This window comes from Haplochromis burtoni, unplaced genomic scaffold (assembly GCF_018398535.1).
Source record: "Haplochromis burtoni strain Fernald_Lab_line unplaced genomic scaffold, NCSU_Asbu1 Contig_290, whole genome shotgun sequence".
NCBI lineage: Eukaryota > Metazoa > Chordata > Actinopteri > Cichliformes > Cichlidae > Haplochromis > Haplochromis burtoni.
In genome coordinates this window covers 489,233-511,676 of record NW_024582651.1, presented here as the reverse complement: position 1 = coordinate 511,676, position 22,444 = coordinate 489,233, and the positions used below count along the sequence as shown (strand labels likewise).

Genomic DNA, 22,444 nt, shown 5'->3' with positions numbered 1-22,444 from the left:
GATATAATATATATATATATATATATATATATAATATACATATATATATCATATATATAGTATATATATATACATATATATAATATATATATATATATATATATACATGATATTAATATATATACATATACATATTATATATATATATATACATATATATAACATATATAGTATATATATATATACATATATACATATGATATAATATATATATATATATATATATATATATATATATATATATATTATATATATATATATATATATATATATATATATAATATGGGTCTGGGCATGTTTCCCCCTCCAGGGGCAAGGGTACCTAGACCCGGTTCGTAGAGTACGCTTGGGGAGTGTGATCGTGTGTACAGCGTCTCTTTATGTCTGTCTCCACGTTGGTTGAGTGTGGAGTAAGTGCATATGAGAGCATGAGGGTGGGAATGGATGTTTGTGTCTGTGTGTGCCTGTATGTCTGTGTCTATATGTCAGGTTGGGTATCAGACGCCACCTCTCTGGGGACATCTCAGGCCCTCCAAGGTTTGGAGGCCTATCTCCACCCACCACCACTTCCCCTGCCAGTGGCGGACTCCCTCAGTCGGTGCGTTGGTGGTTCTTTGTGTCGGGGGTGGGCGTCCGGTACACACCGGCTCACTCCTTGGGGCCGCTTATCGGGGCCTGGAGCCTGGGGCTCGGTCACTCAGGCACGGCTGGCTGCCGGCGGAGCTCACGGGCGCGTCACTGCAACTCCCCCTGGCTTCTGCTCCGCGGCTGCTGAGTGAGCCCTCATCTGGGACTCTCCTCAGCTCTTTCTGGGACAGTGGCGCGGCTGCCCCTCTGTTGGTCTTCCTTGGTCTCTTGTGTTCTGGGGGCCTCTGGATGTCTGGAGTTTTGATCTCCTCCATACCTGCTTCATACCCTGGAGGACGGGGCTGTGGCTCCCCACACTCCCTAGCAGATCGTTACATGGAGAAACCTTTGGAATGCAAGCATGCTGATCCACACAGGTATGCACACAGGTGTACACACGGGTATTCACAGACGCGGACTACAGCTTTCTTGGCTGCTGCCTCAAAGCACATTGTGCGCTGTCTATCTTGCGTGCTGCACAATATCGTTTATTATTAGTATCTACTGATATTTACTGCTAGCTAGTTTATTGTGATGGTGCCGTTTTTTTTATTATGTTGCTCTTTGTTGTTTGCTTTCTCTTCTGTTTTTTTTCTCCATACAGGTGACCCAGGTGTTTTGTTTTTTTGTTGTTTGTTTTTTTTTCTTTCTTCCCCCCTTTCTCACCGTCTCTTCTCCCCTTTGGTTTTCTTTCTCTCCCTCTCTTTCTTTCATTCTTTCTCCCTGTCCTATCCCCCAGTCATGTCTGTCCCGTTTGTAGCAACTGAAATAAAATAAATTCATAATTATAATAAAGGTCAATCAAATGGACCAATATGGCAAGGCCATGATGATCCACTTGTTAGAAACTGCATTTTTATAGACGGTATGATTTCTTGAAACCCCCTTTGTCCTCCAGACAGTTTTACAGATTTCTAAACTTGGATCAATACTGAAAGCAATAGAGGAAAACAGATCAGTTTATTTCTGGTACTGTCCAGTCTACTATATAGCCGAAGCAGTTTCATGTAGGTCAGAGCTTTCTTTGCAGCAGGCTTTGTTTCTCTCTGATACTCCCTGACTTGGCATCAGCTGCTTATGTCATATTAATTTCATATGGACTAGTAGATGGGCAATCTTTGATGTACTTTATATTGATTTTGCGTGTGTATCTGTGTGCCTGTGTGTATTACTTACATTTGATTCAGCTGACTGACTTGTCTATGTCTGAGGGGACTGATACCATGAAGATAAGGGTGTCAGATCAGTGGGCCGCCATGCTTTATTTCCCCCTCGACAAATTTACCAAAGTTTTCACGTCTCATCTTCACACCGTGGTGACAGCCCGACAGGAGGGGTCCAGCCAGACGCATGACAACGATAGGCAGCTCACGCTGACAATAATGCCACCGTTGCTCACGCTGAAGAGAGCCCGTCCCCTTTCATTCCATTGAGAAGGAATGCAGAGAGGGAGAGGGGGAAAGAAATTTAGTATTGGGAAAGAAGGGGGAGACAGACTGGCATCCAGTCAAGGCAAAAGACAGTTTTTTGATCTCCAGACGGTCTGCCACCACTATGGTAATCCTTCAGCAACACCCTTCTTCGGCTGTCAGATTGAAAAACACATGCGTGGATTATATAAACCAGGCTTGTGCACACATAGTCGACTTGAATATATGATAACACTTTTAGTAATAGATAAACAAGTACCAATGGAAATTAATTAATTATTATAATAATCAAATCTAAACACTGCACAACAAAAAAACAGGCATTGTTAATGATGACCAACTAAGCTTGGAGGTCTTTTAATTTTTATGAAGGTTGGAGATTTTAATTTGCTTTGAACACTGAGCTGGTTCTAGTAGGAGCAGTCAATGCACTGTTCTCCCAGGATGTCACTTAATGCTGTTTTGTTAGACGCCACCTGCATCTCTTTGGTACCTTGATGCATCAGCTGCTGCAATATTAGACACCAAGAGATTATGTTTATGATTATGATCATGTTTTATAGACCTCTCCTGTTGGTTTATCAACCAGGACTGGATGTCCACTTTGGATTCTTCTGTTTTGCACTTTGTCTCTTTTTTTATGCTTTGTTTCACCAGCAAATTTATTTCCTTTTCACTTAGTTTCACTGACTGTTTAAGTTTGGGCCATAGAAAGTATTCGGTTTAGGTATTTAAAAGTAATGGGTTCTTTTTTAGGGAGTTTACGGGACTCCTTCGTCACTAAAAACTAGGATTTGCTGAGAAAAAGACTGATCGCTGTTACAATGCGCTTCTTTATAATAGTAACCCTGCACAATGAAAAATGACACATTGGGAGTGACAGACCATAACCCAGTAGCCATAACCCAGTGCATCGGGCAACATAACAAAAGGACACCGTGTGTTTAACTGAGACACGCCAGCTGCTTTGACAAAAGGTCATTGTTTTCCCCAGGAAGAAGAATGAGCAGGAGATTTGTTGTGTCTAAAATCACCTCATTTGCACATATGTACATGGAAGTGTTTGATGTCAGCAAAATACTCCTCAAATGTCTTCAAATGTCAATGTGGTTACTATTTCAGCACAGCTGCTTGTTTGCACCTAAAATCATTAGACATTTGCTTTTTGCCTTGTGCGATATGTGCAGAAAATATGTCAAACTCACTCCACTGGAAACCTGTCAAAAAATCATGACTGATTTATGTTATATGCACTATACTGAGACACATGCACACATTCATCGCGTTCAAATGCGGGTGTGTGGTTCGTCCAGATTAATGCTATTGCGTTCTTTTTTTGTTTTATATTGCGACTTTTTAATCCTGTTTCAAAAGTGAGTTTAAATCTATGACTCTGGTGCGTATCACAATGACTCACAATTTTTTTAAAATTTAAACTTTAATTAAAACTGGAAATTAAATCTATTTCCAGCCTTCTGTAATACTTGAATTTGTTTTCAGAGTTTGAAATACATCCTGTGAAGTCTAGCTTACATTTATGGAATGTATTAGGCACTTTTGTATAAAAAAGGACCCAGTGAGTAAGCAATGAAAGGAATGACATATTACACTTTAATTAAATACAAGTATATAGAAAAAAGTAGTGAAAAACCTGCATTTTTTTCTGATGAGTGCGGATAGGAATAGACAGAATAGCATAGCAAAGCAGAACCTGCTACTCAGTATATAAACATGACACTGTTTGGCTGATATGCATTAGAGTATATCAGAGTGGATTAGAGGAATGTGGAGGCAGGTTGGTGAGAAGAGATCACCTAGATTGAAAAGGGATTTCTAACACTTCTAAATGAGATATGGGCATGCATTGAGAGATAAGAAGCTGCATATGAAAATGGGTCAATTGTTCTGCAGGTTTAGATTGTGATTAAGAAGATTACATTCCTCCAGTGAGTAACAATAGCAAAGTCAGACAGCAGCCCAGTTGTTAGCCACTCTAACAGCCTGGCTGATCCCTATTCTGTCCTTTCACCAGAATTCTGAGTTTCATTTTTTTGAGTTATGGGACTTAAAGTCTTAGGTTCTGCTTGTCAGGCAGCAGATTTTCTGCTGAAACAGAACATAACAAAGCATGGTATAATTTGACTCATTCCCAGACCAGAGGCTGTTTTGATGAAACAGTGCAGGAGTGTGTCTGATCCCACCACCTCATCCTCCATTTTTCAGAAAGGAATGATTAGACCAGGGCCACTTAAGCCGAAGTTAGTGGACTGCTATTGATTGATCAAACCTGGCCGTTCAGTCCTGAATAAAAGGGAGGGTTTCTGTCACACCCTAATGAAAGGGAGGCAAGGTTTACAGCTGCCTTTGATCCTGAAGGGATTAAAACAGTCTTGCTTATACAAGTAGAAAGATCATGCCTGTCTGTTTCTCTGTCTATCTGATGCATTGCTGGGAAAGCTATACAGCTCTCTGCTGTAGAGAAGGCTATGAGGCTGGGTCAAGTCACGGTGGGGTCAAAAGATTGGAATCCCTGTGTGGCCAACTAAAAGACCACCTGCTATTTCCAAGCTTTGATCACTAGCATCATTCCTTATTATTATGACTTGTGTGTCTGCAAACAGTTGTCTTTGTAATGCATCACAAGCCTTTGACTGAAGGCAGGAGATCTGAGGATTTTGACAGTCTGTCTGTTTGCAACAAAGAAAGGAGGTTAGAATCAATAGAATCGTTTTGATATGCACGACATCTCCTTGGACGGCATTTTGAAGGAAGTCCTGAAAAACACTAATAAACTTGAAGCCACGCTTTTAATAATTAAAGCTGATTTTCTCTGAGAGAAAACATTTTTGAGCGAGCTGGTGAGGTGGAAGGCTTTGATACAGCCTAGAAGCATTCATAAAAGTTTCAGATGTAGAGAAAGTAATTGACATTTTTCACAAGTTGGCAGTCTTAACCACATGTGCTTTGCCAAGTGGACCCTCAAGTTTGTGTGGTCAGTGTCTCTCTGCTTTCCTCTCTTACTCAAACAGACTGTGCACACACATACACGCGCTTTCTGTCCGGTGCATTTTCAGTTTGATCTGTTTTATGGATTTCTCTTGCAGCTCAGTTGAAAAATTCCATTAATTGAGCCATGCTGTGAAATATCTATCAGATGAGGATGCAGTCATTTTTCAGAGTGCGAACCATGCAGTATTCATATCTCCTTGACACACACAGTGCAAAATATAAACTGTTGGTAACATTTGATTTATGCACATATCTGCCTGATTTATCTGTACGGTAACTCGCATACACACGGTAAAGCATTCACTTTAAGTGATGAAGCATTCAACCAGGTTTTCAAGCCCTGGGGCAGTGGGATGCTTTGTAATGTGTACAGTCACATGCTGCTCCACTGTTATCCGTGCACTTGTTGTACAGTATGCCCTTGAGAAGCACTGTTTGTACAGCCTTCCAGCTGGTCTGAGAATGATCCATTTATGTTAAATCTGGCCACCAGAGGGTTTTTGTGTGGCTATTTAATGTACACTCACTTTCCCCACATGCATGTTACTGGAAAGGGAGGTTGGATTTGTTAAACAGACGCTGCTGGCCGCTGGCAGACGCCGTAGCTCCCTGTGAACCTCCCTCCTTCTCTCGAGGATTGTTGTGTGCGAGAGAGTAAAAACAGAGTGGCATCAGAGGGAAACAGTCTCTTTATGATCAGTTCATCCTTTGCCTCCAACTACCTGATCGTTAGGCTGAAGATCAGGGAGCTGCATGAGACTTGATAACCGGATGCCTAGCAAAGGAAATCCTGACATTATTGCATATTTTGTTGAAGTTGCTGAACTCGTCAGTGTATTAGCAGGCATCAATGCATCAATAAATCAGCAATCACCCTGAGGGTTTTGACTTCTATAGATTCCTGCCACCCTGACACACTTTTATATACTCCATTTTATTCACTTTTAATGTGCTGGGTTGATGTATTTTATCGAGCTAGTTACTACAGAACATAAAGTAGGGATTACAACCTTGTGCATAAAAAAATCTGCCCCCGGAGAGAAATGGAAGCAATCTGTTTTTAATATACCCTTCTTTCTCATTCTCTGCAGCGTTTCTGCACTTCTGTCACTCAGCCTGCCATCCTTGTTGGCTGTGAATGTATGCAGAAACCGAGCAACATTGTTTTTATATCCCATTATCCAGAGAATTCGCCTGGCCTTCTCACCCCTCCAATCCATCCTGCCACCACCCTATAATTTACTTTCTACCTGTTAAGACTTCCGGAAGCAGATGCTGTTATCTTCCTGGCTTTCAACAGCCTGTCACATCCACTACCTGCTTCCTTCTTCAAAAGCTGTCTCCCAATACCTCACTGTGTGCACTCCCCGCGGCTCCCGCTACCTGCTGGGAGTCACACCCGCTGATGTCAAACTTGGACAACTTTGGAGGAATAAAGAAGAACCAACACAAGGGTCAGGATGATGAAAGGAAGAACAGGACCTAGGAGTGGAAGACTGAAGGGCAAAGTCATAACTACAGGTGTTATTTCTTTATTTTTGTTTTCCTGTTTTTTATCCAAAGCTGACTTTATTGATTTCTCTAACCTGAAACATAGCCACAGAAGAACCTTCCATCGTTCTATAGATTGGAATTGATTGCCTTGAGGCTCTCTTGTCCTGTAAATATTTGCAAAGCTTTATTGATTCCATTAACAGCTGGCTGCTGTTTGTGACAGTGGTATGGATGGTTGCTGTTGGTGAGACTAAACTAATTGTGGGAGGCCAGTTGGTTTTTTCGCAGTGCATTAACATCTTGTTTCACACGTGTAATGTTGCATATAGCCGGTTTTTGTGGAAAAGTGTGACACAAATGGTCACCTGCTTAATTTGTGAGCTCATTTTTAAAACAAACGATTGGAAGACATACAAGCTTACATTTTCTTTGTGCATATTATTCATCTTAAAAGAATGCCATAGTACGCTAGTTACTATCAGAAAAAATGTATGTTGTTATAAGGCATAAACCTTGGATGTAACCTCTTGTAGCTCAGTCTGTTGTTGATGTGATGGAAAGGAAGTGGGGACCCTCATGAGTTAAGGCAATTGTACTCTCACACCACTAGAAACCTATATGCAGCGCTCATATAGGGGTCTGTGATGAACCATACATATAAACAGTGGGTGTTTCATCCAATCTGAGGAAATGAAGGGCCAGGAGAGTGCTGCTTAAGAGCACAAGGGAGAGCGAAGTGGCCCACGCACTGCTGCTCTGTTAACCCGCATCTACTCAACCCCCACCCCCTGCATATTCTACTGTTGTCTCAGGAACACAAAGACTATTTTCAGGCAGCCAATCCTCAGCAGAGTGGCAAAATACAGTCCTGCATGGCCCTAAAAGCCTTCATGACTTTTTAATTGGTGGCTCAGGGCTCTACGTCCAGCGGTTGGAGAGTGGACCCCACTGCCAGAGCTTCACTTCTGGAAGGGATCAAATCTCCCCCGCTTGAGTCTTAGGCCTGTCAAAGCAGTCAGGCATGGAGGCAGTGGATGGGTGGCATCTGAAGGTGAGAGGGAGGGTGAGAGACAGGGTTGGCAGTGGAAAAGAGCAGTTTGCGGTTGAGAAGGGTGGATGATAGAAAGAAGCCAGGAGCGAATGTTTGTAAAGGAAGAAAGAATTTATGTGAAACTGCTGAGGGAAGGAATAGCCCTGCACCAAAATAGCAATTTCTGAGGTGAGAAAGAGTTTGTTCAGTGGAGTTGTATGAGAAAAGTTATGTGCGTGTGTAAACGTGTGTTTGTGTGTGCATGCTACATCCGACAGGGGCAACAGAACATTTGGAAGTGATGGATTGTTACAGCATACCAAACAGAGTAGGAAAGGTGGGTGGTGGATTTTATTGGAGAGCTGGAAAGGTTTTGTGATGAATAATAGTCATGAGTGAATTGGTCATTGTCAGAACCCTCCAGAGCCTATTGAATCAGCAAGGCTAGGGTTTTACAATGAGCTTCAGCCATGAAGATCGGACTGTTGGGTCGTAATAGATGGAAAGTGAGTTGATGGAGGCAGGAGGTACAATAGATGAGGCTAGCTCTCACTGCTGGAGCGGCATTTGTCTGTGGGGAAATGGGCCCCAGGAGAGACCAGTGAACCTCCCACATGCTGTGCAGAGATCAGAGAGCAATATGGATGTTTGTGATGGGCATCTGAAGGCACATGAACACATGCACACGCATGTGCACACAAAGCAGAGTATGGGTAGCTTGCTCATTGATAATGACTTGTTGACCCGCAGCTAATGATCCCTTTCATCTCAAAGCGGAGCATGATAGGCTTTGATCTGTCTGTCATTAAAGAGCTGTCGACTACTTGCACATCCCTTTAGTCTGATCAGCAATTCAAATATACATTAGCACCTTATAGAAAGATATGTACATACACGCACTGTCACAGCTTCTATACACTTACTGGACACTTTATTAGGTGCACCTTGCTAAAAGTGGGTTGGACCCCCAACACAGCATACCTTTTTCTCTTTTTCACACTATTCTGTATAAACACTTCAGACGGCTGTGTGGGAAAATCCCAGTAGATCAGCAGTTTCTGAACTGCTCAGGCCAGCCCACTAACAGCTATCCGATATTGAAAGTAATTTAAATCACCTTTGTTCCTCGTTATGATGCTCGGTCTGATCTTAAACAGGTCATCTTGAACATGTCTACAGTTTTCATGTCCAAATGCGTCCATGTGATTGGCTGAGCAGATATGATCTAAAACTCAAATGAAGGTGAACACTTCTAGTATTACTGCCACATCTCTCTCACACACACACAGACACACATGCAGTGAAGCACAAAAAGTCCTTGAATCCATGCTACTCATTAAAGCACTTCATTTACTCAATATGTTAAAAGAGCAATACTAAATAAAAAAAACTGATGATTTATTAATATCCATAGTTGTAATCCACAGCATTATATGTGTATTAAAGCGCATTACTTACCATGGCATGATAAGTTAAAGTGCTTCTAATAAAATTCTTAAGTCCCTACAGGCATTTCAAAGCAGCAGCAGATCTCTGTGCAGTATCTCCTCAGTGTCTCACTAATGGGACTGATGTAAATATGTTCATTTGCAAATCTTCTCTCCAATTTAGTGCTGCTCATATTGTAGATGAAGATTATCCAGGGATTATGAGGTTTGAAAAATGCACTATTTGATGTGTATTTATGCACGGCTTATAGATGTAGTAATATGGAATTAGGTCCCATCATGAGTGGAAAATATGAATGCAAAAAAAAGTGTCACTCCTACCTCCCCCATCTGGCTCCCTGTCAGGTTGTCATTTAACGATATTCATTTCCAAAAGTGGAAATTTAACAGACGTTTATGATGCAAATCACAAGCTATAACTCTGTGTGGTGTGGAGGGCCACATTAAGCCTTCAAATCACTCATGCCTTTGCTTGGGCGCCAGTAACATTATGCCATATCTGCTTGATCGTCTGCACATATTTCAGTGTGCTATTGCAGCCAACAGCAGTCAATCCCTCCACTTTGTAGGTCCTTAGAGGCGGAGAAAGTTCAGAGAATTGCCAACATGATTTTTTTTTACACTGGCGTGTTAAGAGCACTGGTGGGAACATTTCAATAACACAGCGTTGAAAAAAAAAGCTCACTGAATACATTAACCTGATGAAAGATGGTGTTGCTATTTAAATTTATGTAATTTCTAACGATAACCTTCAGGATATACATGACATTGTGTGAAGACTAAAATTGCTGTGGTTGTAATTCCTTTTTGTACATAAAGTGCTACTTGCATATGTATAAGACTGTGCCACAAATAGAGCTAACCTTGGTTTTTACTTTCAGAAATTTAAAACTACCTAGCACCTTTCCACTCAACATTCCTTTGCATGGGAACTGGATGTGTTGCAGTGCAGAGAGTTAAAGGTTTAGGATGGGACAGGCTGGATTCTGGTTCTTAATCTTTGCTGTTTTCCAAAATGGAAGAAAACATCCTTGCCAATATCACTGCAGCACTTGGAGCAATGTTTTGAGTGCGGGTTTAAGTGTATAATTAGAAAAACATCATCAGCCTCATATATTAGATAGCATTGTTGGCACCGGGCTCAAAGCTGTAGTTATGTTGTGAGTGTTATAAAAAAGCTATTGATTAAGGGGTATGGTTTTCCTGTGAGGTAGATTGCAATTTATAGATCAAAATGACACAGTCTTTTCAAGTAGAAATGCTGGCTTGTTGCATTAATCATGAGGAGAAGCGATGACAGGCATTTTTGAAGGAGATGGGTGGTAAGGTACAAAGATATGTGTGTGTGTGTAACAAATGCTGTATGTAATCAAATTTAGAGGACAGATATTCCGCTTTCTTACCTTAAATTACCTAAATTAAAATCACACCTTTAATCTTCTTGTGCGGTCTGTAAAAATTAAGCGTTTAATCATTATTCATTATTTTCACTCGCAAGCACGCACACATTTATAGTATTCACATAGGACGTTGTTATGCGCAGCAGTTTTAACAAGGATTGTTTAAAGGATTGTCAAGAAGAGCGCGAAACAATTAGTATTTCTGACTGCGAATTTTTCCTGCTTTGTTCAAGTTGCACGCTTCCCACTCAGCACCCGTTACTGTATCGGGTAATTGAGATGAGCAATGTGGTGTGAAGTCATGTAAGAACCAGCCAAACGCTACCATTAGCATAATGTCAGTGCGTTCAGATCTTTGTCTGCCTGCTGGCGTAGTGCTGGCTGCCTGTCTTCAGACAGTGCCACAGAGCTGTGTTTCTCCTCTGTGTTCGCTCCTGCTTGAGGTGCGCGTGCACTTCAGAGAAAAGAACCGGCGAAGAGAACTGTGTTGATGTCTCAAAGGTCAGATGAGTGACCTGCATGGAGGCTGGCAGTTTTGAGTGGCCATCTGAAGGAACTCAAAATTGGGGGGGAGGGGTTAGCTGTCACACCACACAGAGAAGTACTTGGTGGTCTACAGCAGCTTGGATGTTGGAAGAAAATAATGGTCGTGGGCCTCTCTTTAATGTGTTCTGGGCAGGGAGTGATGTGACAAGCTCCGTTCTGTCAGCTCTTACATTCCAGAGGTCTCAATTAGGAACAGGGGCTCTGTGCTCCCACAGACTCCCTAGTAGGAGCACAGGGCACCCCGTGGGAGCATCTGGTACACGTCAGACTTACCAAAATTAGAAAACATGAAAACAAGCATGTATTCCACCTTCCATACACTCTCTGGCTCTTCTAATATAATATCTGTGACTCTTTCCCGTCAAAGACCCGTTATTGCTCACAAGTAATCGAGTCTGTTTGACCTATCGTAAGTGTGAGAAACTCCTAGTCCCTGAGTGGATTATGCATTCACACCAAAGAAGGTGTTTGTTCTCTGCAAAACAGGTAAATAAAGCATTGCCAACACTGATTGCTGTTCACTCCTAGGCTCAGCGGAAGGAAGGGAGACAGACAGGCAGGCCGTGTAAATGTAATGAAGGGAGATAATAATTCTTTTTTCTGTCAGCTGCTCTCTGCCATTAACATTTACTGCCAGCCCCTGCCATTCACTGCTTGGCGCCCATGCACTCTGCCACACTGATAAGAATCACAATCACCAGCTATTCCACGCGCATATATTATAATGGCAGGCACCGTGATACCTTGCACTTAGCAAAACACTATTAGCATGCCAGTTGCATCGCTCCCATTCAGAGGTTCAAAGGGTTTGGTTGGGGAGAAAAGCACGGATGGGACATGGCAGTTTGAGTCCACGCATTTAGCCTCATAAAAATTCTGGTGTCTTTATCTTAAAGACACACTGTCACAAGCACGCGAGGTTGAGAATGTGAGCACACATTTTTATGCACAGGGACACACCTGTACACACAGGAGCGTGAGGGACGGCGGCGTACAAGTACCACACAGGTTTTCAGATTGTTAAGAGAGTGAGTCCAAAAGCGTACAAGTTTATCTGTATGTTAATGATGAGGGGAAATGGCCCAGATTTGTTTAACGCATCAAGCAATTAAATCAAGACTTGTCTAATAGCTGCATCTTTGCTGAGCTGCCCACGGGTCCCAAGATGGACAGGCAAGGCAGCATTGCAGGTGGATCTGATTATCTCTGTCTCAGTGCGTGTGAAATAATGTTTCCCCCACCATACCATCTACTAATTAGGATCTAATTATCCAGCCTAGTGTAAACAATCACAGCAGATGGCATTATGCACAGTATTAACTCTAATGACCCGGGGCCCTGTAGAATTCACATTTCAACGCACTTGCTTATTTTATTTATTTATTCCATTAGTCTTCGCCCTACTTTCTTTTTTTCAATTCACTTAGGCCTGTTTTCAACCTTCTCATTCCCCGAGAAAAGACTACCCCTCTTCCTGTTCCCAATGATGCTCTTACAGTCCTTTTTTTTCTTCTTGTATTTGCTCCTTGTTTCACTTACTGGCATTTATCTATTTCTCTGGGTTTATTTTTGAAAAATATCAATTAGATCTCACAAAGATCAAGTAAAAATGTGTACCTATTTCTGCCACCTACAACCACCTGCCTTCTCTCTAGTGGGTAGGGAAAAAAAGGGAAAGTCATAACGATACGTGTATGTGATCTTGCGCACAAAGGCTCACTTCTTCCCCCAAACTGTAGAGGCTGTCTGTCACAGCTGGGAAATAATACTGTGATGTCAGTCACACTACACCAGGTGGGAAGTCTGGATCATTTCCCATTGCACTGAACCCAAAAGAGTTCTCCAAACCTCACTTCCTTAAGACCAAAACAGTTTCATATATTTTGTCCTTTGAAAGGAAGAAATTGCCTTGTGTCTAGCGTACATTTCTATGATACATTGATTTGTTGGATGCAAGGCTATGTTCACAGCTCGCTGCTGCAGTGCATAAATCTTGTTTGAGTGCCACAAAGTCAGGGAGGATTCCCAGCTTTATCTTGTACAGCGCTATGACTATCCCTTCATGATTAAAGACACAACTTTCTTAAATCTAGCTACAGTTGTTCATCTGCGGTTTCCTCTACTGCTCATCGGACAAGGTTGAGCTGACTAGAGACTCAATGCTGCAGAGGGTGTGTAATGGTGGTTGTGGGTGTGCGAGGTCTCATTAATTGATGCCGGGCCTTGTGCCTGTGCTCCTCTGCGTGCCGTGTTCTCTGCCAGGAGCTGGACTTGCTAATTAGGCTCCTGGATATCACAGACATGTCCCTCGGTACGCCATACAATATACTGCTAGTGACTCAGTAACACTGGTAAGGAAAGTGAGAGAGAGTGGGACTAAAGGATAGAGGATACAGAGTGAGGAGGGGTGCAAAGAGACATAAAAAGATGGAGAGACATCTTGGCAGAGAGCTCAGAAGGAAGGGACATGGAGAGTAAGAGTGTGTGAGAGATGACAACTGATGAGAGGCCAGGGAAAGAAAGTAGGAAAACGACTGTACTGGGAGAGATCAAGGCTGCCGAGACGGAGAGATAGTCACAACATGCAAAAAGGAAACTGTTATTGTGGGGAAAGGGGGGAGAAAAAAAAAGAAAAGAAACTTAAGATGGGAAGAGAAAAAAAGGAGGAGGAAATCAAAAAGAGGAAGATAGTTTGAGACAGGCAGAGCATAGCAGAGAGGTAGAGGAAAGCACTCAGCGGAGCAGTGAGGCAAACAGGGAAGAATTCCAAACAGAAAGGGTGTGTGCGTTTGAGTGTGTGTGTGACTGTGAATTTGTCCACGCTGCCGGCTGGAGTGTGTGTCCAGATAATTCAATCTGCTGCCCATTGACTGGCCTCCCGCTCCGTCTTCACTCCTAATTAAATCTCCATTTGTTGGCTGGATGCTACTGCTTCTAATTGTGTTGCTCTAGCCTCCTGTAGACACACAGGCACACCTCAACACACACACACACACGGGCCCTGCAGCGGGTAGGATCCCAGACACGTCACCGCGGTACATTACACCTCAATTAATCACATCAATTACACATCAATTAACCCATGGCAATCCACTAAACACAGCTGGGATGCAGGCAGCATTTCATCTGTAGCAACCTGAGGACTCTTTCTGCAACATCAAAGCAGGCGCTGCATCAAAAAGAAAAAAAAATTCAAAAATTCAGATCAACTTAACATGAAAAATCCATAGTCCCTTTTCATTTCCTCCTCCAAGCAGAGAGCATAATTATAGGAGTATATGAGCTTTAAATAGCATGTCACGGGTTCTATATTTCCACAGCATAAGATCTCATAGGGGGCTTGTTCATTCTGGATTGCGAACAAAAGAGCGTAAGCAGGAGTTGTGGGTGGACATCAACCTATCAAATACCACATACAGATGTTGAACTATGGGCCATTTCCCTAAATGAAGGCTCTTCATCTCGTCTTCCTGTTTCAGGTCTGGCGTGCTTGCTTGACTTCTACTGTAATGGGTCACTTCACCTTGGTGCCTTGTGTTGGAGGACACACTCCTCAATCTTTTCATTGCTCTCCTCCCTACTATCACTTTCCTCATCTCATCATTTCTTTACACCAATTCTCAATGTGTCTTTGACATTATCATTAAGCACTGTGTTTCTTTTTACCATCTGTTTCAATGCCGCTCTCGCTTCCTTCTCTCTGTATTCTCCCACTCAATCGCTTGCTTAATTCTTCCTTTAGTGTCGGTCTGCTTTCTGACTCGACTAGGTGATAGAGTGTAAATCGACAAGGTACCTGCTGTCACGGTGACGGCTCCTCATGATCAACCTCACCTTCAGAACCAACAATGTTCCGAAGGGCGAAGGGGAGGTGGGCAGGGTGGTGGTGATGGTGGGGGTGGGGCGCACTCATATACACTTTTTAGGAGTGTGCGCTTATGTGACTTCTAAAGAGCTCTGTATCCTCGCTATCCTCTGTATCCTCCTATTATACATGTGTGTCAGTGTTCTTCTGTATGTGCGAATTCATAAGGGAAGAGCTTCATCAGCTTTCAAAATGCTTTTAACCCCTCTCCATCAACCCCGCAACCCACGCCCTTACACCATCCCATTACTAGGCCAAGGTCATAGCCATGACAGTTGCATAACCCCCATCGGAGGGTAACCATGGCCCATTTCGTATCTTAAGGTCCAATTCAAGAGCCTAAATGACAGCTCTAAATTTTCCAGTATGACATGATGCACCATGGGTGGACTGAAGGTGGGAAGTTATACACACATATACAGTATGAGTGCATTTGTGTTGAGCTTCCAAGGTAGAGTGAGAAATGAATACAAATGGGCCTTCAAAGGAAACAGGCACCACTAACCACTATAGCTGAATATCAGAGATGCATTTGAGCCAAGTGCCAGCTAGGATGCTGTTACGTCGGCTCAAATGCAGGTGGCTGAGGATTAAACAGAGGTCAGAAGAGCTCCCTGCTGCTGGTGTGGAGCTGGGGTAAGGAGGTTAGGCAAAAAAAAAAGCTAGAGAATGAATATAAGACAAAAGCTGAATGTGAACACCGTTTGTGTGATTGCATGCCAGCATGGTGCAATGGGGAGCACAATGGCCTTTGGTTTATAAAGCTACCCCAGTGCCTGTGGTCTTTGTCTCACTGCCATTAAAATTCTGTGTATGCAGCGGGGGACCCGGCTGGAGCCATGCCACCATTCAACCTCAGCTGTCAGGTTAGAATAAGGTGTTTTTATATCTGTGGTGAATGGGCTGTGGTGGTGCAGACTGACTGTTAGGGGCAGCTGCTCTGCACAGCAGCCACATTATAAAAGCCCTCCTGGTCCTTCCATGCCAGTTTTCAGTCATCCATAGACCTGCTTGCTTCAGTTAGCTTTTACCTCTGGTCATAGTGGTGTAAGAATTGTTCCTCTATAAGGAATTTCCCCTAGCTTTCCATCTAGACTTGAAACCTGCAGGTAACAATGTTGTGCACCTGCCAAACACCGCACTATCACTTCATGCTTCATAGGAAAGGAACTGTTCTCTGGTTAATTCCAGTCTCTGGAAGAAAAGAACTTTTCAGCTTCCTTAAACACTTATATTCTGCGATCCTCTGGAACAGGTTTGCATTAAGGACACTGACTTGTTTTCCATAGCGTCTCATCAGCCATGACCAACACGATGCTGCCCCCATTATTCTTCACTGTTGGGATGGTATCAAGCAGGTAATAAGCCTAGCCAGTAATGTGTCTGGTGTCCTTAGAATGTAACGTTAGGAACTGAGGCTAAAAAAGTTCTGGTTTTATCTGACCAGAGAATCTTGTTTATCACGTCCTGAGACTCCCTTAGGTAATCTTTTGCAACATCAAAGCTTGCTGTTATGTTTTTCAACGAGAAGAGACTTCATCTGTCTCCTCACACTACCATAAAAAAACCCAAAACCCCAAAATCAGTGCAGTGTTGTTTCTCCCACCTTCACACTGGACCTAAGAAGTAGATGTTGGGGTTTGTCACCTCTCCTCCGAGGGTTCTTCCTTGATTACTCAGTTTAGCTCGGCCAAGTTCTGGGAAATATCATATATTCTACTGATGTCTTATGTTTAGGTCTTTTGAAGGCCACTCCTGGAATTTTTCACTGAAGCACAGAGCATCAAGCAAAAAAAATGAGAGATTGAAGTTAAATTTTATGCACATGCCAAACCCAAACCTAATTCACATCCTTTGTCATAGCAAGGGGTCTATAATGGTTTCCTGTGCTTTTTCTTTTAATGTTTTAAGAACGCCTTTAAAGTTCTTGTTGTCTTTCTGGGTGATTTGTGTGGAGTGATAAAAAAAACAGATTGGGCATGAAGAAATTTTAGCATTGAGCTATAAGAAAGCTGAACACTTTCTGAATGCAGTGGATATAATATGTGTGTGCAAGTCTATTATACTGTAGAATTTGCTCCACAAGGCCACAGTGGTTTAAAAAAGAGATGACCCCTAAGAGAAATATTACCTGTGACACCAGAGTGTTGTAAGATATAATACACAGGTGCGGTACACTGAACCCCAAATCTTAAAGCTCTATTGTGCCTATCAAATGTGAAAACAAACAGAAAACCCGCACTCGCTGCTAAGTATTCTTTTTAGTATTCATTGCTGGGCAAGACGAACCTATTTAGACTGATGATGAGAAGTAGATCGTGCTGATATGTCAAAGCCAAAGCACATTTGTCTTGCTAAACAATAAAAATGAAGAAGAATACTTTTCATTGAGTCCTGACATGTGCACACTCTGTATTGACAGAACTTTGTGCTCCTGTAAGAACATGCGTGTCAATTTTCGCATGCAAAGAAAAAGTTATCCTAACTTTGACTTATGCAATGACAGTGCATCTATTCACACTTGTGTATTTTTCTGCCATGAAAAAAAAAGAAACACACTTGAAAATGTAATCCTGCCATTGACACCACACATGCAGAGCCTACCACTGACACCAACATGGATCAGCAGCGTGTGTCCTCAGTGTTTCACTGTGAAGTTCAGAAAGCACAGTGAGGGAGAGAGAAATCCGCATCCGACAAGAGGTTCTCCACTGGAAACTCATTAGATCCCAGAGGCCAGTCTTCGGAGGAGCTGACCTTGTCTTCTGTCAGCATTAAGAACTGTTGGCGGTCACAGGTCATTTAAGTTCTTACAGAGTCTCAAAAAGAAGATCACTTCAGCTGGGTCTTGTGTGGATAGCAATCATTTCTTGGGGTACGCAGCAGAAATTCTGCACACTTATGTCATGCAAGACTTATTTCCTGTTCGTGCTGGCTTTGGTCCTGAAAATATACACTTTGCTCTAGATGTGAAATTGGTCACAAGTGCCACAGATAACCACTGTTCGGGGAGTCATTATTAGAGCTTGTGTGAATGTGTCATATGAGGCAGAAAAAATGTGAATGCATGAATGGTGCTGAAACAGGTAACTGTGGTGGTGATTACAGGGCACTCAATTCCGCAGTCCACAATTTCACAACAGTAAGTCGGTATTATGTATTGCCCCAGACGATCGATGTGTGAGTTTAGGTTTTGCATGTGCAGGTCTCTAATGGTGGCTTTTTGATAGAGCCATACCGCTAAGTGCACATAGCCACCAAAACCCCAAACCAGCTGGAAGTGGTTGGGTGTGTGTTTATTCAGCCATAAGTGTATGTTTTGGGATTTTCTGTGTGTGTATGTGCAGATATGTGTGTGTGTGTGTCAAGTACAAATGCATTTACTAGAGGACAGAATTATAGCAAAGCCACCACTCAGCAGCTAGTGTCTGGGGAAAAATAGGGACGGCTTCTCCATTTGGGCTCAGACAAAGATCAGTTTCAAGTGGCTGTTGGGTTTAACAGTGTTTGTTTTTGAAAAGTTCATGTAAGGGTGGTAGAAAGAATGGATTACCCAGGTAGTTTTATCAAAAAAAGAAGAAAAAAAATTGCAAGTTTTGATCTTTTTGTATGATAGAAAATGGACTAAGCTGCAGCTAAGCATAGTGTGTGATTTGTGGCAAGCGTGATTGCCGACGTGAAACACAAAGGTGCATAGTCGTTCTTTTATTTTCTGTTTCAATCAGGTCCAATTTGCTGTATCCCCTTTTCTGCCCAGCGAAGGCTGCCCTCACGTTCACCCAGTTCCGCCACACCATCCTCTGCATTTACTGCCATAAATCTTGGCTGTGAACTTGCATATGGGTGCGGAGAGCAAGGGTGGCTCCAGTAATCAGCCATGAGAGTGACTCACCTAGTAGACACAGTACCAGGCATGCTCCAGGCCACAGCGGCATACTGCAGCTATTAATACAGACTTTAATTAGCCCGCCACAAACACTGGCACAATCAGCTCAGTGTCGCCCATGGCTCGTGAGGCAGACAGATCAATAGGTCTGATCATGCCTTTTTCATCAGCTCAAATGAAAGCACTTTGTCTCCACGCTCAGCCCTGGACCTTGCATATCACCTTAAAGTCTTTTTGTGGCTGTACTGGCTGTGTGCAGTGTTGCGGATGAGGCCTGTATAATCTGGCTGCATTAGGGAACTATAAAGATAAATGAAGGGAGGCACAGAGTATAACTCATCCTGTCACAGAAAGGATTTTAAGACGGGGAAACTTTGTGTTTTCTAAAGCAGCCCCTATCACCCCTACCCCCCAACGCTTCCTAATTTCTCACTCTCTCCACCTCTAGCATGCTTGTTTTTCGCAGTATTTTTCTCCATCTGCTTTTGGCCTATTCCTCTTCCCCCTTCCCTCCATCTCCCTCTTCTTGCCTGTCTCCCTCCCCATCCTCTTTTACTGATGTAGAGGTATGGAAGTGTTCATTTACACTTCTTCTGCTGCACAAATTGCTCTTCTACCTCTATGCCAGCACATTTCAATTTGAAATAAAGGAGTAAGCTACTTTCGCGGTAACAACTTATCCCGTGTGCTTTTTGGCAAGCTTTTCTGTTGACCTTCAAGTTCCCAATCAGTGCAGAAGAAAAATGGAAATAGCTTGTTCTGAGTCCTCTTTTTTTCCCTGTGAATTGCTCAAATTGTGTTGTGTCTCCTCGCAGAGGTTACTGAATCACTGCCATTTTTACTACCCTCACTCAGCTGCTTCGCTTTTTCCTTCTTTTTCTTCCTTTTTACTCATCTTTTCCTTTATGTTTTTGTATGACTCAGTTTTCCTTCTTCTTCTTCTCTTTCTTTTTCTAATAGATGATGTCCCACCTTATTTTAAGATGGAGCCTCCTCAAACCCAGGTTCACCTGGAGGGAAATCGCTTAGTACTTACTTGCATGGCTGAGGGCAGCTGGCCCCTGGAATTCAAATGGATCTACAATGGTACTGAGCTTACACGTTTCTCCTTGGAATACAGGTGAGGAATGCAACCTTGCTTGCCTGCAATAATTCTTTTTTTCCCTTATCTTAACCCTAAGTATCTTACTACATGAGGACATTTTAGAGGCATTTAATTGTAACTAATAGCACAATTGCTCATTTTTATTCATATTCCAAACTCATTTCTATGGATTTATTCAGGACTGATTTGGCTGCATATCTCCCTTGAAACATAGCATCTTGTGTTCAAGGGATTATCAAATTTATTCCGATTTGTATCTCACACTGCATTCAACATTCCGAGATGGTGTGTGCAGATAAATATTCTTTACTCTCCCCTCTCTTGCGGTTTGCTGAAACTATCACTGCCGTAATAAAATCAGACAATGCAAATTCTTTTTTATCAGCTTATATGGTGTGGATGGGCCACTTTGATCTGTGAGCTGTAGCATGCTTTTTCACTTATTTTGGAGATGTTCTGGACACCTCGTATTACATATTTCAGCCTCTAAACACAATGTTGAATTATTGGAACAACTCAGCGTGGTAAAAGAAGTGTTCACCCTGCGCTAACAAAGTCCTCTGTGCATGTGTGCGTGTGTGCCCACTTCTACATGTACAGTATGCTTGTGTAGCATTATGCCTGCATGCGAGTTAACAGGTGACAGATGCAGTCCACAGTGGAAGTCACTTTCAATCCAATTTTAGCACAGTTTCCTAGACTCCACTCACAGTCATACCAAAACCCTAGACATGGACAGACACGCTAAGGTGGTAGTGTCTGATTGCTATCGCTGCCCCCCTCCCCACCATCCCTTCGCTGCCTGTTATACCTACCTTCTTTCACACATCCTCTCTCCCCTTCATCTTTTTCTTCTCTCCCTGTCTTTCCTAAGCATTTGGCTGCGCTCTCACGTGGCTTAGTCTCTGGGTCTGCCTTGCAGGCCAGCCCTCTGCTTGTTATTCTTCACCAGCCCTGATCAAAGAGGAGAACTGGAATCCATTTAATCAGACCCCCCACCCCCCTTACCCCCCGAATTGCAGTGCAGGGGGGAACATGGCTGGGGTGGAAGCTACACTCCTAAGTGGCTGTAGCAAACGGGAGTAACTGCTTAGGTTATTTTGCTAGTATTTCACATGCACCATCTAACATGAATGCACATCAAGGGAGAGAGACGGAGCTGTGGATGGCCAGAACATGCGCTTGGTGCTTGTTTGATTCATCAGGCTGAAGATGGAGGAATCGCATTTTGTGAGTCCTGCCAGTCAGGACCTGCGCTCTACATTAAAATTTCATTCTTCCTTCTCTGGTTTACTATCCACTGTCCAGGATTACATCAGCAGCAAATAACACTTCAAAGATGCGCTGTTATTTTCCTTTTTTTAGACCATTTATGTCTTATTACAAAGAGGAATGTCATTAAGGCACCGTTTCAGGTGCCCACTGAAACATGTCAATTAATTTAGCATCTTGAGTGTGGGTGATAATAGCAGCAAGATGACAAATGTTGCTGTCTGTCATGCTGATGATGACTAATTGCAGTTGTGTTGCGTGTGCCCATTAGGTACCTGATCCCCTCGCTGGACCGATCGCACGCTGGCCATTACCGCTGTATTGTGAGAAACCGAGTTGGTGCTATAATGCAGTGCAGCACTGAAGTGCAGGTTGCCTGTGAGTAAAGGATTCTTTCTATACATCCTCCATTCTGGCAGATTAAGGGCAAGACACTGTTTTTGTGAAAAGCTCGTCATGCACACTATGTGGATGAGTCACTTTGTTTTAAGGCGCTTAGCTTTTGAAAAAGGTACATAACATTAATGCTAATAATGGCAATTGTTTATTTCCATCCTTTTTGCTGGCAGGCATTTTCAGCATTTTCTGTTCTAGTATCTTTTCTCTGTCTCCCTCTTTTTAACTCACTTTTTATGTCTCCTAGATATGGGGGGTTTTGTGGAAGGTGAGCGGTCTCAAACTGTGTCCCAGGGCGAGGGTGCTCTAATCCGTGCACCACGTATACACAGTTTCCCCAGGCCCCAGATTACCTGGTTCAGAGATGGGCGTAAGATTCCCTCCAGCAGTCGCATGTAAGCCTCCATTCACCCCAATTTGATTGCTTTAGTTTAGACAAAGCATTTATGCATCTTACTTGTGTTTTTCTGTGCCTGTCTCAGAAAGTTCTCTCATATATGAGCTGTAGATGAATGCAGAGCTGTTGAAATAGAATATCTTTCACTTCAGAGAACTCTAAGAGGTTCAATACTGCTCACAGATTTTTTTTTTCCAATCCCCCCACACACCATGAGTGAAGTTGAGCAGAATAGTTGATGAACGAATGTTGGCACAGGCCTTGTGTTCATCATTGAATCGCCTCTCAGTGATAAAGCGGGTTATTATATTGGCCCTATTGACTTTGCAGGCAGAATGATTGAAGGGTAGAGATAGAGCAGGCAGCAGAGGAACCAATTAGACAAAATTGGACAAAAGGCCTCAATTGATGATAGGTTTGACTGACAGCACTCACCCCTGGTTAGATTTCTGTCTTGAAGGGTCTATATGTGTGTGTGTGTGTGTGTGTGTGTGTGTGTGTGTGTGTGTGTGTGTGTGTGTGTGTGTGTGTGTGTGTGT

The 22,444-nt window shown here is 42.8% G+C and overlaps 1 protein-coding gene across 4 annotated transcripts in view; it reads left to right on the top strand.

The window, feature by feature from the left end:
* sdk2a (sidekick cell adhesion molecule 2a) overlaps positions 1–22,444 on the top strand; it is an 88,986-nt gene that overhangs the window by 31,713 nt on the left and 34,829 nt on the right. For all 4 annotated transcript variants that reach the window (XM_014339405.2, XM_014339406.2, XM_014339404.2 and 1 more), the window contains exons 2-4: positions 19,696–19,855; positions 21,384–21,490; positions 21,756–21,903. In XM_014339405.2, the coding sequence (XP_014194891.1) occupies positions 19,696–19,855; positions 21,384–21,490; positions 21,756–21,903 (415 nt within the window). The remainder of the gene's footprint in view (positions 1–19,695; positions 19,856–21,383; positions 21,491–21,755; positions 21,904–22,444) is intronic.